The sequence below is a fragment of the Neofelis nebulosa genome, chromosome 13 (genome assembly GCF_028018385.1).
Source record: "Neofelis nebulosa isolate mNeoNeb1 chromosome 13, mNeoNeb1.pri, whole genome shotgun sequence".
Classification (NCBI taxonomy): Eukaryota; Metazoa; Chordata; class Mammalia; order Carnivora; family Felidae; genus Neofelis; species Neofelis nebulosa.
The window spans coordinates 56,394,736-56,410,564 of NC_080794.1; the positions used below are offsets into that span (position 1 = coordinate 56,394,736).

The 15,829-nt window shown below is 42.5% G+C and overlaps 1 protein-coding gene across 1 annotated transcript in view; it reads left to right on the forward strand.

The window, feature by feature from the left end:
• Positions 1-5,083: 5,083 nt before the first annotated feature.
• HECTD2 (HECT domain E3 ubiquitin protein ligase 2) overlaps positions 5,084-15,829 on the forward strand; it is a 92,940-nt gene continuing 82,194 nt past the window's right edge. The window contains exon 1 of the mRNA XM_058697145.1: positions 5,084-5,178. Within this exon, the coding sequence (XP_058553128.1) occupies positions 5,155-5,178 (24 nt within the window). The 5' untranslated portion in view covers positions 5,084-5,154. The remainder of the gene's footprint in view (positions 5,179-15,829) is intronic.

Genomic DNA, 15,829 nt, shown 5'->3' on the forward strand with positions numbered 1-15,829 from the left:
CTGCATTGCACAGCTCCCAAAGGAAGTCAATGCATTCTTCACCTGGCCTCTTGATCCCACGCCCGGCAGCACACAGCACGTAGCCTCTTCTTGGCAAGAAGGCCCTTTCAGTGGGGTCCCAATAAGATGGACGGAGCCCGGTTATCTTCCCCAATGTCTGATTGACCCAGGAAACCTTTGCGTGTTTTTGCCTTCTCAATACCAGTCATGCAGGCTCTCCCCTCCTCACACTGTCTCTTTCCCTGCCATGGTGGGCAGCTCTAGCCCAGCTTCTCCCCACAGGATGTTGAAGCAAGAAGCAGCTGTTTCACATCATAACCAGCAGTCAGTTAAGGCAAGAGATGCCAGTCTCCCCTAATCGTTCTGGGACCTCACTTCGCCCGGCTTAGGGGAAGGTGGAGCCCAGAGCTTGCCAGTAGGTCAATGAGTCATCAAATCTCTGCCTCAGTGACATTCTCCACCATCTGTCTCTTCCAGTCTTTCCCACAAAAGGTGAGTAATGACAGCGAGAGGTGAAAGACCAGCCTGTCTGTGAGTCTTCGCAGGGATGTAGCTAACGACTCCAGTAAAAAAAAATGTGGGGCTACTATTATCCACCGTTCTCAGATTTGGAGGCCTCATCTAGAAGTCCAAGACCTGAGGGGCGCCTGGGTGGCTCAGTCCGTTAAGCGTCCGACTCTTGATTTCGGCTCAGGTCATGGTCTCATGTTCACAGGATCGAGCCCCACATCGGGCTCTGCACTGACAGTCCAGAGCCTCCGGGGGATTCTCTCTCTGCCCCTCCCTTGCTCTCTCTCAAAAAAATAAATTAAAAAAAAAAATTTTTTTTTTAAGTCCAAGACCTGAGGAAAAGCCCCTTTTCAGTATTCATCCCATGTAGAACAAAACAAATAATGTCAAATTCTCCACAGAGCCTGGCATGGTATACACTTAATAAGTGGTCATTTTTACATGGCTGTCCTCTATGAATGCTAAAAACAGTATATACACATGAGGTCATCTGATGCTAGTTCTCTGTCAACTTTGTGTAAAATTTGCTATCTCTACGCTGCAATAGCAGTCCATTCTATCTTATTCAATCATCTTTTCATATGTATATGCATTGGATTTTTCATTAGAATGTAAACCTCTTGAAAGCAATTATGCTTTTTCTCTATTCCATATACCATCAAAAATGGGGCTGAGCATGTCATAATTGCTTAAGTAATATTTATTAATTTGTTCTCTTATTTTCCTTTACTTGATCTTCAATGATATTCAATTTACAATTCTGTCATATTTTTCCTTCGGGACTTGCCATTGTTTTGTGGGTGCATTTTGCTATACCACGAAAGCCATAGATTCACTGAGTGTAGGCATGCAAACGTTTGCCTCTTTGCCATCCTTCCTCGGTCTAATCGGAGAGCAAAGGTGAGTAGACAGGAATGGTGGACCACAGGCTGCAGGAGAAAGGTGAGGCCCCACGAGCACACTGCATGTAATGTAGAACGAGGCCATTAGTGACTTTCTGAAGAACGGTTCAGGTCTTAGAGATTCCTAGAGGGAAACTCAGACTCGTTGCAGTTAAGGGTTGTAAGCCAAGGGCAGCAAGCCCATTTCACACTTAAAAGGAAGAAGGTAAAGAAGAAAAGAGAAGACCCTGTAGAGAAAAACTGCCCTAAGGAAGCAAAGGGGATGTTGGAGCAAGTTTATAGATCAAAAGAAAGGCACTCTGTGGTGCGTCCTAAGGGTGACAACGGGTGCCAGCATTAAGAACCTAAGCGGTGGGGTGCCCGAGTGGCCCAGTCCATTCGGCATCCGACTTCAGCTCAGTTCATGATCTCAGGGTTCATGGGTTCAAGCCCTGCATCCAGCTGTGTGCTGACAGCTCAGAGCCTGGAGCCTGCTTCAGATTCTGTCTCTCCCTCTCTCTCTCTGCCCCTCCCCTGCTCGCTCACTCTCTCTCTCTCTCTCAAATATAAACATTAAAAAAATAATATCATTAAAAAAAAAAAAAAGAACCTAAGCAGAGATTGGCCTGGAACAGGCACTCTCAACGAGGGGCGATTTTGCCCCGCAGGGGATATTTGTCACTTTCTGAAGAAATTTTTGATTGTCATGACAGTGTGAACTATTGGCATCGAGTGGATAGAGACCAGAGATGCTGTTAAACCTACTACAATGCACAGGACAGCCTGCCCACCTTCCCCCTGCCCCTCAACAGCAAAGAATTATCTTGCCTGAAATGTCAGTAGCACCAAGGTTGAGAAATCTTGGCCTAGAAAAGGGCGACATGGAAAGTTAGCATGAGACAGACACCCACTAAAACCAGCACAAGGAAAAATGGAGGGCATTTGACAGGATTCAGGGGAACTTCCCAGAACTCAGGTTTGGAGGCACAGCCTCGTAGGAACTGGAGAGTGATTTGGAGGCCATTGCCTCCATCTTGCTTAGTTTGGGGTCACAGGCTTCCCTTTTCTTCTCTCTGCTCACCTGCTGGGTCTCCTCCTTCCACTCTGCTTTCGCAGTACATGGTCCAGGCTCCCAGTCCCAACCCTGATCCCACTCCTGGCCCATGGTTTATGGTCCAAGTCTGTATATAGACATTTGTTGCAATCTTGGTGCTGGGAGACCCAGATGGGCCAGTCCCAGCCAATGACTGATCTGGCTTTGAGTCCCACTGTAATCGACTATGGCCAGAGGGCAAGACCCTACCCATAGTCCTCTCAGCAGGGCTGTGGCAGGCAGAAGTGGTTTTTCCCTCAGAGACATGAAGAAAAAGAGTGGGTGAGGCAGAGAGAAAAGTATTCTAAGGAGTTCGAATCAGGTGGCCCGAAATCTTGCTAAAATGGTTCCCTGCCAAGACCAGGGCCTCTGAGAAGATCATGGGGAACTGCAGAAGTAGGTGGGCTGGAAAAGAATAGCTGTGGGGGATTTGATCAGGATCTGACCAAGAGGCAGGGATTGCCAAGTGGCTCTAAGAGTCTCCACTACAACTGGAGAGGCGCCTGCTTCACTCAATGAAAAGGAGACGGCCTTCCCCTCCTGGATCACAACCGCTGGAGAGCCATTTTTTGGCCTGTGGAGAGACTGGGGCAAGTTCGGTAAGCGACCGAACAGGTGAGAGTTATAGGGGAGACACTCCAGCCAAACAAGACTTCCCAGAACCGACGGTGAGAGGCTGAGAGCTCACAGGGTCTCATCACTCCTCCCTGGGAAACCAGACAAAGGGGCGCTGCTTCTGTCCGAGGTCGGCCTCCCTCAAATCACCCAAAGTGGATGTCCAGAAAGGCTTCCTGCCTCCGCTCTGCTTGTGTAGTGGGCAAGTTATCAATTTATTGCCTCTCAGTTCCAAATATACGCTTCATTGCCTGCTCTGTGATCATTCAGGTGGGCCCTCTAAGCATTTTTCCATTGCAGCAAGCACGGTGTTACACATGATCAGCATAGGACATTGGAGGGACTCGAGGAGAAAGAGGCTTCTCTTCCTACATCCAGTATGCTTTCATCTGCTTCTTTCTGATCGCACTGCAAAACCTACGGAGCTGTGGAGTGTGGAACATCCGTGGCGTTCCACCCCAGCCAAGAGCCCAGACCTACAATGGCTTGACAAATTCACACCCCTAGCCTGGTGACCACCTTGTGGTGGCCCTCCTGATGGAACGTGGCGTATGTTCTACACACACAACATATACACACGTGCGCACACATGGGACGTGTGCACCTGTCAGCAATCACTCTCTCTATGCTGTGGGATTATGGGTAACTTGTATTTGACTATTACATATATATGTCAGGAATCAAGGCCAAAGAAAAGAGGTATGAATTCTCAAATGTCAAAAGATCATCTTTCTCCTGTCTTTTAGAAAGAAAACTTCCCCTGGGGCACCTGGGTGGTTCGGTTGGTTAAGTGTCTGACTCTTGATTTCAGCTGAGGTCATGATCTCACAGGGACGGAGCCCTCCATTGGGCTCTGCGCTGACAGCACAGAGCCTGCTTGGGATTCTCTCTCTCCCTCTCTCTGACCCTACCCACCGCCTCTCAAAATAAGTAACCTTTTTTTTTTTTAATTAAAGAAAGAAAACTTCTCCAAGTTAAGCTGGTATATATCAGTAGGTTAACTTTCCTCATGTAAGTGCATAGAACTATTACATTGAGCTCTTATATTGGTTTGGAACACATGGAAATATACAGAAACAGAGCAGCACTTCAAGTCTATTTACCTGCTGCCAAGGACAATAGCAGCCCACCTGGGAGGATATTGTACACAGAAAAATACATCTTGTATTTCTTTCTTGAAACTTGGGACGTGGGAGGAGAAATGAAAAGAAATATGGAATGCAAGCACATAGGAGTAATTATATATGCAAATGTGTAGTTACTTATTCATTTGGGGTGTTTCATTTGCCCTTGCAAATGTGTATTCTGAAACCACACAGGATGAGTAGTGTATACCCTGAATCTCTACCTTAATTGCTTTATTGATTTTGGCATTCCGGGAAGAAAAGCCTCAGGAAAGACAGAGGGGTGGTATGTTGGGGATGGGGTTGCATTTGTGATCATAATTGTGCTGTAATACTTGTGAAGCCCAAATTCTCTGCCCTCTTTTCCGTGGGTTAGAAATGTTTGTCTGTAATATCAAATGAATTTATTCCTTGACATTTAAAAGAAACACTCAAGTAACATAATTTCAATGGGTTAAATCAATTTCAATTTCTGGGAAATGAAGGAGTGTGTGTGTGTGTGTGTGTGTGTGTGTGTGTGTGTGTAAATCATTTTCCAAGCCTCTTGGATTGTGCTGACACCATTGTTATTTCTTGAGAATAGATCCTTCCTAAGTCACCCACTCATATTTTGAAACTTGCCAGGATTTGAAATAACTTGATGCATTTTCAGTGCTAAAATTATCCTTGGAGGAAAAGTTCTACACACCAAACGTTACCCAAAAAAAAGGACTCTAAAAATGCTAATTTGGGGTTGTTCATGCCAGGAAGCAAGGCTGGAGAAGAAGTGAATTCATCCCTGCCCAAGTTAGGGAGGGAAAAAAATATCTGCTGTGCCTCTCGAAGCACAACTCTGTTACCATCGCAGCTTGGAAGCCTGCTCGTCATGCTGCTGTGTGTGCTCCTTCACCTCTCTTTGGCATTCTGATTCTTTAGCTAAGCAAAATGAGGAATGAATCCAAGATGTCCACATCTGGTGAGTAGCTGGGGTGCAGGGATGGAATGCACAGTGAATAAATCATATTGTTAGCTAAGAAACTTTTTCTTCTTTTTAAGGCAGTTGTCGTAGTCTAGAAAATGCATGACTTTCTTTAAGGAAAACTACATCGCAGGAATATTCATGTATATGAAATAGTATTGGCACCACGATTTCATGAATAATTATCGCTACTCTGATTAGGATTAGAGACACTGTGGTTTAGCTAATGACTTTGATCTGGCTTTAACGAGACCGTGGCTAAGTTGTTTCAGGTATAGGTGATGGTTTTTCTAAGAAGCTTCAGTTACCTGGGCTACAAAACCCACTCATTTCACATCACATCCACCAGGCACATAAATAAATGACCAAAATATGATGATTTAGAAGATTCATTTGATCACAAATACGGATTTTCTCTTCTAGCCTTGATACTCTGTGTTTCCTCTTTCTGGAAAAGTCCCCTCTCTCCATCTTCACCACTCTCTGGACCCTCCCTCACCTTCCACCTTCCCTCCACCCCCGCCCCCATGCATACTTCCTTTCATTTCCCACAAGAGAAACTCTTCTTTCTGATTCACTTTACGTGCCCACTGCATCCCAAAGACCAACTTAAATCAGGTGCCCTTCTGTGCTCCTTCAGCACCCCCACCTATATCAGCACTTATTAAGCTGAATCGTATCTGGTTTTCTCATCTGCCTCCTCCCACCTGACTGGAGGGCTTCTGGAGGGCAGTGATTGATGCTTTAATCCTAGCATTTTATTCGGCACAGAGTAGATTCTCAGTAAACGATGGTCAAGAGATGTTAAAACGCTGTGCCTCACAGGATTGGCCGAAGATCCAATGAAGTGAGGCAAAGGAGATTGAGTTTCAAATGGCAAAGCCCTTTCTGAGTGTTAGATAGTTTTGACAACATGGAATACACAAAAAAGTTGTTCTGTTGTGCTCATGTTTAAGTGGAAGTTTGGAACAGCCTACGCTTGTTACAATGAATAAAGGGAGTTGGGAAGGGAACGGATCTTTGCTCATCGTTTTCCCTGTGCCGCACACTTTTTCATATATTCTTATTAATCCCTTCAGCAATCCTGGAGGAGATATTAATATCCCCATTTTATAGAGGAGGAAATTGGAGTTCATAAAGACTAAGACACTTGCCAACATCACACAGCTAATAAGTGGCAGAACCAGGATTTGATCCCCATCTGTCTGCCTTCAGAACCCACATTTGCTCTCCTGCAGGATGATGCTGTTGCAGAGGAAAGAATCTTGGGCCATTCATAATTACCTTGCTCTTTCCTATCCTACCCATCCCCCATTCCACAGATCTGGAGAAAAAGGAGGGGGGGGGAGGTGGTGGGAGGCGGGGAGGGGGGGAGGGGAGGGAGAAATTACCCAAGGGCGAAATTGCCTAAGGCATGCAACCCAGTGGTGTCTGAGATGGGGATGGCCCAGGAATCTGCACAAGTGTTGATGCCCAGAAGCCAGGAAGGTACTGCATCTTTTGCACAGCAAAAAGAAAAGGTATTCACCCATAGGGTAAATCAGCAAATCCACAAATCACTGGAGTCTGATAGTCAAATAAGTGTATTTTTCAAACTCTGTTTTTATCCCACAAATTAAGGAACATAGGAATTTTTGTTTGTTTATTTTTCAGGTAGCCTCCAGCCCAACATGGGGCTTGATTTAAGACCCTGAAGTTAAGAATCACATGCTCTACTGACTGAGTCAGCCAGGCGCTCCAGGGTTTAAAATTTAGAAATTCTAAAAGGGATGGTAAACAGGTGTGCCTGGGTGGCTCAGTTGGTTAAACATCCGACTTCAGGTCATGATCTCAAGGTTTGTGAGTTCAAGTCCTGGGGTCTGGGCTGTCAGTGCAGAGCATCCTTCAGATCCTCTGTCTGCTCCCCCCCATCTCAAAAATAAGCATTTAAAAAAATATTTTTTAAAAAGGGGATGGTATATGTTTTCACTCTTATGTGGATCCTGAGAAACTTAACAGAAACCCATGGGGGAGGGGAAGGAAAAAAAACTGAGGTTAGAGTAGGAGAGAGCCAAAGCATAAGAGACTCTTAAAAACTGAGAACAAACTGAGGGTTGATGGGGGGGTGGGAGGGAGAGAAGGGTAGGTGATGGGCATTGAAGAGGGCATCTTTTGGGATGAGCACTGGGTGTTGTATGGAAACTAATTTGAGAATAAATTTCATATATTAAAAAAAAGGGGGGGGATGGTAAAACAAAGTCAGTATTATATATCCAAGAAGTGGAGGATGAGAACCATAGCACGTGTTATAACAATAGTCTGGATTATTATTAAGAACACAGTCACTTACATATTATTATATTAATTGTATTATATTATATATAATGTTATATGTATTATTATAATCATGATAGATACAATCAGGGTAGAACAAAATCTTGACTATGATATATAGGCCTATTTAATTAGTGTGTCCTCACATTTCCAGTAGAAAATCTGCAGTAAGTTTGGGAAATGTTTTGTGGGTATACATGGGGAGGTAGGATTATTTTAACATCAGGCTGAAGCACGTTTGAACCTCACATGGAAGGCACCTAGCCATCACCAGAACATCCTGTGTATTCTAATAGCTAATAAAAGACCAGCTTCCTTTACTCAGGCTGCGCCTTCAGTCATGAAGGAACACACACACACACACACACACACCTCAAAAACTCCTATGCATTTTTGGAGGTGCTGCTCCAGTGTTATGTGTCTGAAAAGCCCTTCCAGACATACTTAGGGAGAATTAGTTACTACTGTCTCCTCTGCGTGCCCATGCATCTTTGTACATACTTCTGCTGTAGTTCCGTTTCACACTGTGCTATGGTTAATGTCCTTACTGCTGGACCAAGAAATCAACAAGAGTAAGAACTAGGTCTTAGCATCTCTCTGTTCTCAGAGGTGATCTCTGAGTGCTATGCAGTAGGTGCTCAATAAATGTTAAGAAAGACGACCTAAAAGGAAATGTTTACTGCACTTTATACCCTCTTGCACCACTAGAGGGCAATGTAATCAAGATTACTGAACACCACTGTTGTAGTTCCAGATGAATAGATTTGTTTCTTGTTTTTGTTTTGTTTTGGCCATGCCTTTTAATGAATTCTGTACTTCAGGGTGAGCAAACATTTCACAAGTGTAAAAAGAACGCTTGAAATAGAGGCTAAGTGCTGGAGTGCCGAGGAGTGTAGGGATTAAGTCCCTGGCCTGGCAAGAAGAAACCACGGACTACAAATGGGATTAGAGATGCTCCTTAGCCCTCTCAGACGTGAAGCGGCGATCTGAAACACTGTAGCTACATCTTTTCACATTTTTACATGCTTGATCCTCCACCTTAACCCCAGGGTTAAGCATCACTGCGTTTAAGGGAAATCTGAGGGATAAGGGAATTACATTTATGGGGTGCGTGCTGAGGGGATACAAATTGAGCGCGACTTTCAGTCTAAGCAGTTTCTACATGTCCGTTCTGAGGCATAGCAATTCCACAGCTGGTTTTCCTCCTGTTCTCATTTCAGGCCCTTGGCAGGACAAGAATTGAGGGGCAAGTTTCTCATGAGACATCTCCTCTGTCAAATGTAATACGCTTTGGAGGAAACTCCACTCAGTGACCATTGCCGTGGTGCCAGAAGATACCTCCAGGAACCCTTTCCAGGTCTCTTCCACCACGGGGAAGCTCTCCACCCTTTCAGCTCCCATAGGGTTTGTTCCCCGTGAGAGCCCCCGTCACACTCCACCTTGTACTGTATTTATGCGGGTACCTGCGTCCGGCCCCCTCTAGACTGTTACTCCTGTAGGCGGGTTTCTTCGTTCTCATAGTCCAAAGAGTGTCTGTTAATACCTTACATATAGTAGGTGTTCAGTACATTTTGTTTCATTAAACCAAACGGAAATGAGTTTGTGTTCCACTAGCCATGAATCTGAACCTATTTTTTTTAATTATTTAATTTTTTTTTAAGCCTGATTTTTTTAAGTCTATTTCCACTTTCTTTTCACACAGCTGACTTAGCAGCAGCACCTGTCAATTTTAAATTTGGATAGATGCTTGTTTGATTAAACAATTTTTTATCATAAACATTTAAAACCGGTCCAAGATTTAATTAACAGTTGCATACTTATTTGGCCTAACTAGTTCCCTCATCTGTATATTTAATGGTGAGGTGTGGACAAAAATAATAGCTTTTTTTAAAAAAAAAACAAAAAAGTTAATAACTAATGTCCCTTTTCTTACTGTCTCCTGCCCATTAAAGCTGTGGTTTGAATGATTTAGCCAATCTAACTGCATTTCGAAATACAAACAAGTTTATTATTGTCTAATGTATTCAAAACATAAATAATTGGCAAACCGTTGAATAACTGTGGTTATAGTACAGACTTGATATAATTCTAGCTCAAATCATTTATTTGTTTCAGGTTCTGTTCTTAATGTTGGGCCTAACGGGAATAACTTCTAGTGGGGCTGAAAACGGAGAAACTGGATGGTTGTCAAGATTAAGTAAACCTGTGTAGCAGTACTTAATAAATGCGTGACTTAATATAGGCTTTAAAATTTGGAAATAGCTTACAGCTTAATATAGGCTTTCAAAATGCTTCCTGTGTCTAGAGACCCTCTTTGTCTAGGTAACCAGTGGACTAGAGGCATTCTGTGGTCCCTTCTACCTTAAATATGCTGGCATTTTTTTCGACCGTATCAATTCTATGACAAGGCAAAAAATTACCACAAACTTAGCTGCTTAAGACAATACCCATTTTGATCTTACAGTTTTGTAGGTCAGAAGTCTAGGCAGGCTTGGGTGAGTTCTCTGCTTGGGGTCTCACAAGGCTGACGTCAAGGTGTCGGCCAGCTGGCCCTTCCGTGGAGGCCCTGGGAAGAACCCACTTAGGAGCTCATTCAAGTTGTTGTTAGAATGCAGTTAGTTGCAGTTGTAGGGCTGAGGTCTCTGTTTCCTGGCTGGCAGTCACTGAGTCCTCTTGCTCAGCTCCTTCAGGCCACTTAAAACTCCTTCTTGTGGGGGAAGGCCACGATGGCACGTGAAATCCTTCCCGTACTTGAATCTTTCTGACTTCCGCCACCAACCAGAGAAAGTGCTCCACTTTTCAGGACCCATGGGATTAGATGAGAGCCAGCTGCATAATCACCCTATTTAAGGTCAGCTGTGCCACATAGCACAATCACAAGTGTGACATCTCATCACATTCATGGCGGCTGGCTTTCAGCGAGGGACCTCTTTGAGGATCATTTCAGAAATTCTGCCTTCCATACTGACCAATGGAATTTCCACCTCAAGCAGTCAGTCATGGGGACACCTTTGCTGCCAGACAGGAAGATTTCACCCACGCCAGAGATAAGGTTTTCAGAATCATATAAGATTATTTTATTTAATTAAATGGATGTCTTTTAAAAGTGCCTGTTGGAATTTTATAGAATCCTTTCTAAGATTGTTCTGGTCCCTTTTCCTTCATGTCATTTCCTCAGAAAACATTACCTTTTTAGGGAGATAATAGGTTAATCACAGATACAATAAGCAGCTTCAAGTAAAAAGAATATTCATATTCATGAGGTGTCATTTACAGAAGTCTTTTTATGCCTAATCGTCTAAGATAGGGGTTAATAAACAATACAATTCTCTTTTGGCTATTTTCACCTGCCACTCATTAAATTTTAGCATTTGGCTATTTTTATCGGCAGAGTACAGATGTGATGAGCTGGCACCTGAGGGAGGAAGATGACGATAAATGTGCAGATCACTGTTCTAGAACATTTTTTACTTTTGTGGAGTTGGAAGAGTAAAGGAACTGTTAGTTTTAAGTGTTCTGATCTGACTGTTGACTGGTTGACAGGTGACAGGTCACTTTCCACTAAGTAAACTCTACACTAAACACTACATAAAACTCATTTTCTCCACTTCACCCTGTAAGAGGCATTAACAATTGTTGTCATTGTGACTGCAGCGAACCTGGCTTTTCTGGCCTTATAAAACTAGAGTTTCATCAGCAACAATGGACAAAAGAGCCTAAAATCATAATAAGGCCATCACTAAGAATGCAGCTTCCTCCTTAGAAATGGCTTTCCAAAAGAGGTTTGTAATCATGATGATAAAAGTATATGAGTATCAAGGTAGTGATGGGACTTCTTGACTTTCACCATGAGCTTCTTTACCAATTTATTACTACTTCTATGTTGATAGCATTCCCCCCTCCCTCCCCAAGAAGATGTTCTAGTGCCATTTAGTATTTTGTCACTAAGCAAAGCTCCTGCATGGTGAAAAGAAGGGTCAAAAGAAAGAAACAATGCATCAGAATGCATTAGTACAGACCCTGAAGCCAGGAACCCCTTGAAATTCTGGAAGATGTCCTCATGTTAGCAATCCTCAAGTTACAGGATACTGTTACCTTGTAGGTGATGAAATGAGTCAGTACTTCAGCTCCCTATGAAGAAAAATACAGTAGAAATAGAGTGGACCTAGGAAGGTTTAATGCACCCTCTTTGTTTTTAGAGGAAATTTACCAGGTGAGTGCTAATGACTCTGCCTAAATAGTGATACTGGGAGCCCCAATTCCTTATCTGTCTGCCCTTTAATAATGAACTCTAATACCTGATGTGTTTCAATAACACAGGATGTACTACAAATCTTTCCAAAATGTCCTCTGTTGCTTTCTTGATCAAAATCTGATTATAACATAGTACGTTGGCAAAGCCCACAAAGGCAGAGTCTCTGTGAAGCGTTTAACATTCTTCTGTTTAATATTTGTTGAGCCTCTGGGCCAGAAGGTTGCAAAAGAGATTCTCTGTATCTGTTCCAAAAAACTTCCAGAGGCAATAGAAATTATTAGCCAAAGATGCTTAACTTGAATCACCACCTCAATAAGAGCTGATTATTTCAATATCTCTAGTAGAAAATGTTCTATTAAGATGTTAGGCAACAAGGAGGTGCTGGATAGGCCCTCAGTAGCAGTATTTCATTGTGGCCAAATCTGAGTTTACAACATCCTAAATGGTATGCAATTCCTCAAAAGGAATAAAGTGCACCTCTATTCCTGCCACAAACATTTTTTGAGCAACTATTCTGCACTTTTTGGAGAGTAAAGACATGAATCTGCACAATTTACTAGATATGATTGTTTAATTTCCCCATCTGTACAATGGGTTTGAGTTCTACAAAACAGAATAAAGGAAACCTTATTTAAAATAGAGTCTGGACGCACCTGGGTGGCTCAGTTGGTTAAGCCTCCAACTCTTAGTTTCAGCTCAGGTCATGATCCAGGCTCAGGTCATGATCTCATGGTTTCCTGAGTTTGAGCCCCGTGTCAGGTTCTGCACTGACACTGTAGAACCTGCTTGGCATTCTCTCCTCTTCTCTCTCTCTCTGCTCCTCCCCTCACGCTGTCTTAGTCTCTCTCAAAATAAATAAACAAACTTTAAAATTGAATCTGGAGGCCAAAGGGGGGAGCGCTCATACTCTACCACTTAGTCAATCACGGATGCAAACTTGGAAGAATCCTACTTTACTACTCCCACGGGAGGAGGTAGGAAGAATTTCTCCTTGCCCAGCAACTAGCTCAGCCAATAAGAAAATACCACAATTCGGCCAATGAGAAACTGTCATTAGCCTGAACTCTCCATTTCCTCCAATGGACGTTAGTTCAAAGCAGCTGCTCCCAACTTCCTTCTTCTCTCTATGAAGTTCCTCTCTTTTGAACTCCAGACTTGCCTATGTTTTGCCACAGCTTGCATGTCCTGGATTGCAATTCCTCTGCTATTCCCAAGTAAACTGGTTGTTTTACTTTTAAAGTCAATAGTCCCTACTCTACAGCAATATTAAAAGTAGTTTCCTGAGAAGAATACATGAGCCAATCCTTGGAAAGTGCTTAGCACAGCCTCTGGTACCCAGTACGTGCTCATTGTTAGATTTATTAAAATGCATCACAATTCACAAAGCACTTTGTATGTTTTCTCATTTTGCCTCACAACACCCACGCAAGGATAAGGAAACTAACTCAAAGACAGAGTGATTTTGCCGAGGCCACATAATTAGTTAAAAATTGGAAGAAACAGAAAATCCACGTTCAAAACTTCTAATTTTACTCTTTCCAATACCTTGCATTGAAATATAGAGGCACCTTTTCTAACTCTGAAGGGAAATGTTCATACTTGTACAGACGTGATTGCAATTTCTGAACTATTCATCTTAGAATTAAGATGACACATTTTACGTGATGAGGATTGTGTTTTCATAACTGAAAGAAAGGTTAAACTGATAGAAATTCAGTTTACTAGCTTTGGGATCAACTAAGACGAAAACAAAACAAAACAAACCGTGTGTGTGTGTGTGTGTGTGTGTGTGTACGTGCACACATGTGCAAGTGCGTATACACACACACACACTGTGTGTAACAGGAATGTGTTCAGCTGCAAATGACAGAATAAGCAATTAATACTAATTTAGGCAAGATAGGGACTTGTCTCATAAAACAAGAAATTTAGATATAGGTAGTCCAAGCTGATGCATCAGTTAGTTCCACAACGTCAGGAATGTTCCAGATGTCTTCCATCTTGTGACTACACTGTCAGTGTTTTGGCATTCATCCTCATACTTGCATCCTCATGGTTACAAGATTGTAGCACCAAATCCACACATCATACACTAATTTCAGGTGGGAAAAAGGTAGCAAAACTTTGTCTAAAACACTCAGCTTACACTTCATTGGCCTAAATTGTCATATGGCCACATGTAGCTACAAGGAAGTCCAGAAAAAAAGCCTCTTTTGATTGGGCATACTGTCATCTCAAATTGAATCAGGGTTCTGTTAGCAAGACAAAGGGGAAGGATAAATAGCAGCGTCTGCCACTTTGACTTATTTTGATGTCGTCAGCAACCTTAGAACATGTAGCTTCTTTTATTTTTTAAATGTTTATTTTTGAGAAAGAATGTGAATGAGCGGGGGAGGGGCAGAGAGAGAGGGGGGACAGAGGATCTGAAGCAGCCTCTGTGTTGACAGCAGAGAGCCCGATGCAGGGCTCAAACCCATGAACTGTGAGATCATGCCCTGAGTTGAAGTCAGACGCTTAACCCACTGAGCCACACAGGTGCCCCAATTTTTTTAAGTTTCATTTATTTAAGCAGTCTCTACACCCCATGTGGGGCTCAAACTTGACTCTGAGATCAAGAGTCACACACTCTTCTGAGCCAGCCAAGTGCCTCCATATAGTTTAAGTTAGATTCATGAAAATTTGAAATAGGTGCATCATGCATGGGATGTTTTTGTTGTGCCATTGTTTTATTGTTGTTTTTTGTCTCACGAGTAGAAAACAAATCTAAAATTGGGGTTAAAGATTTAAAAGAAGTATTTACCTACGTATAATGAGGTATCTATCTAGGGGTGTCTATGTGTGTGTATGTGTGTGTTGACATACTGCTATTCCTTTGGAAATATCGAAAGATGGAATCCAAAACCAACTTGAAACACTCCATTTTACTGCCATTCACATTTTCTTCTATGTAGCACTGGGCTAAGACAAGATGTTTGTTTCATCCACAAGTGCCGACTCCCATGAAAACCAAGGGAAAAAAAAAACTTAAAAAAGGAAGAAATTATTGAGAGTGTTAGGCTTGTTATCAGAACTCTTTAAGATCTGCCCTCATTATCGGGGAAGGTTTGCCTGCAGACATTCTAAAGAGTGAAGTTGAGAGGCAGTAAAGCCCATTAATAAAGATGCCAAACTTTTAAAAAGTTGAGATGTGACTCCAGAGCTATGCTGTGCAATAGGGTGACCATTAGTCACATGTGGCTGCTCAAATATAAATTAACTAAAATTTACAATTCAGTTCCTCAGTCACAATACCCACATGTAGCTAGCGGCTATCGTACAGGGCAGTAGAGATATAGAACACTCTCACCATTGCAGGAAGTTCCATTGGACAGTATTGGACTTTCAAGAAGCACTCAAGACCAAATTGTCTGAATGAGTACAGCCCATCACTCAGAGCATTTTTCTAATTCCTCTTCGAAAACTGTCTTCAAAGCTCTTACAAACCACACTAAGAAAACATCTTATTTCATTTATTTTGAGCATATCAAGGGCCTCCTTAACAGCACACTCCAGACAGTGCTCCCTGAATAGCGATTCAAGGAGTAATTAGGCATGCCTCTTCTGCTCTGTGCCATGACCTACTGGGGGAATAAATAACTAAGATGTAAGGTAATAGGTGTATAAATGTAAGTATGTACAATATGCTCTTGGAGCAGAGAGAGAGAAACAATTGATTCTAATTAGGACATTAAGAAAATGCCTTCTTTGTAAAGAATTCAAGTAAATGCTACACGAGCTAGGGGTTTCAAAGTTTTGCTTTGAAATTTTGAAACAAAGGGCTGACAAGAAGTTATGTATTTTGAAAAGGTCATTCCAGTAGGAATTGGAGCAAGTAAAACACTGAAGGCAAGACCAAGTGGCAAGCTATGGAAATAATTTGGGTTAGAGGTTGTTGAGGGCCCTTACCAGGTCAATGGCCAATGGTATCTAGAAAGAAAGAACACATTCAACAGAGGTCTGATTCAAAATTCAAAGCTTCAGTTTTGCCTCTACATAAACTTCTGCAATTCTTAAAAAAAAGCCATCTTGGGGGTATTCTAA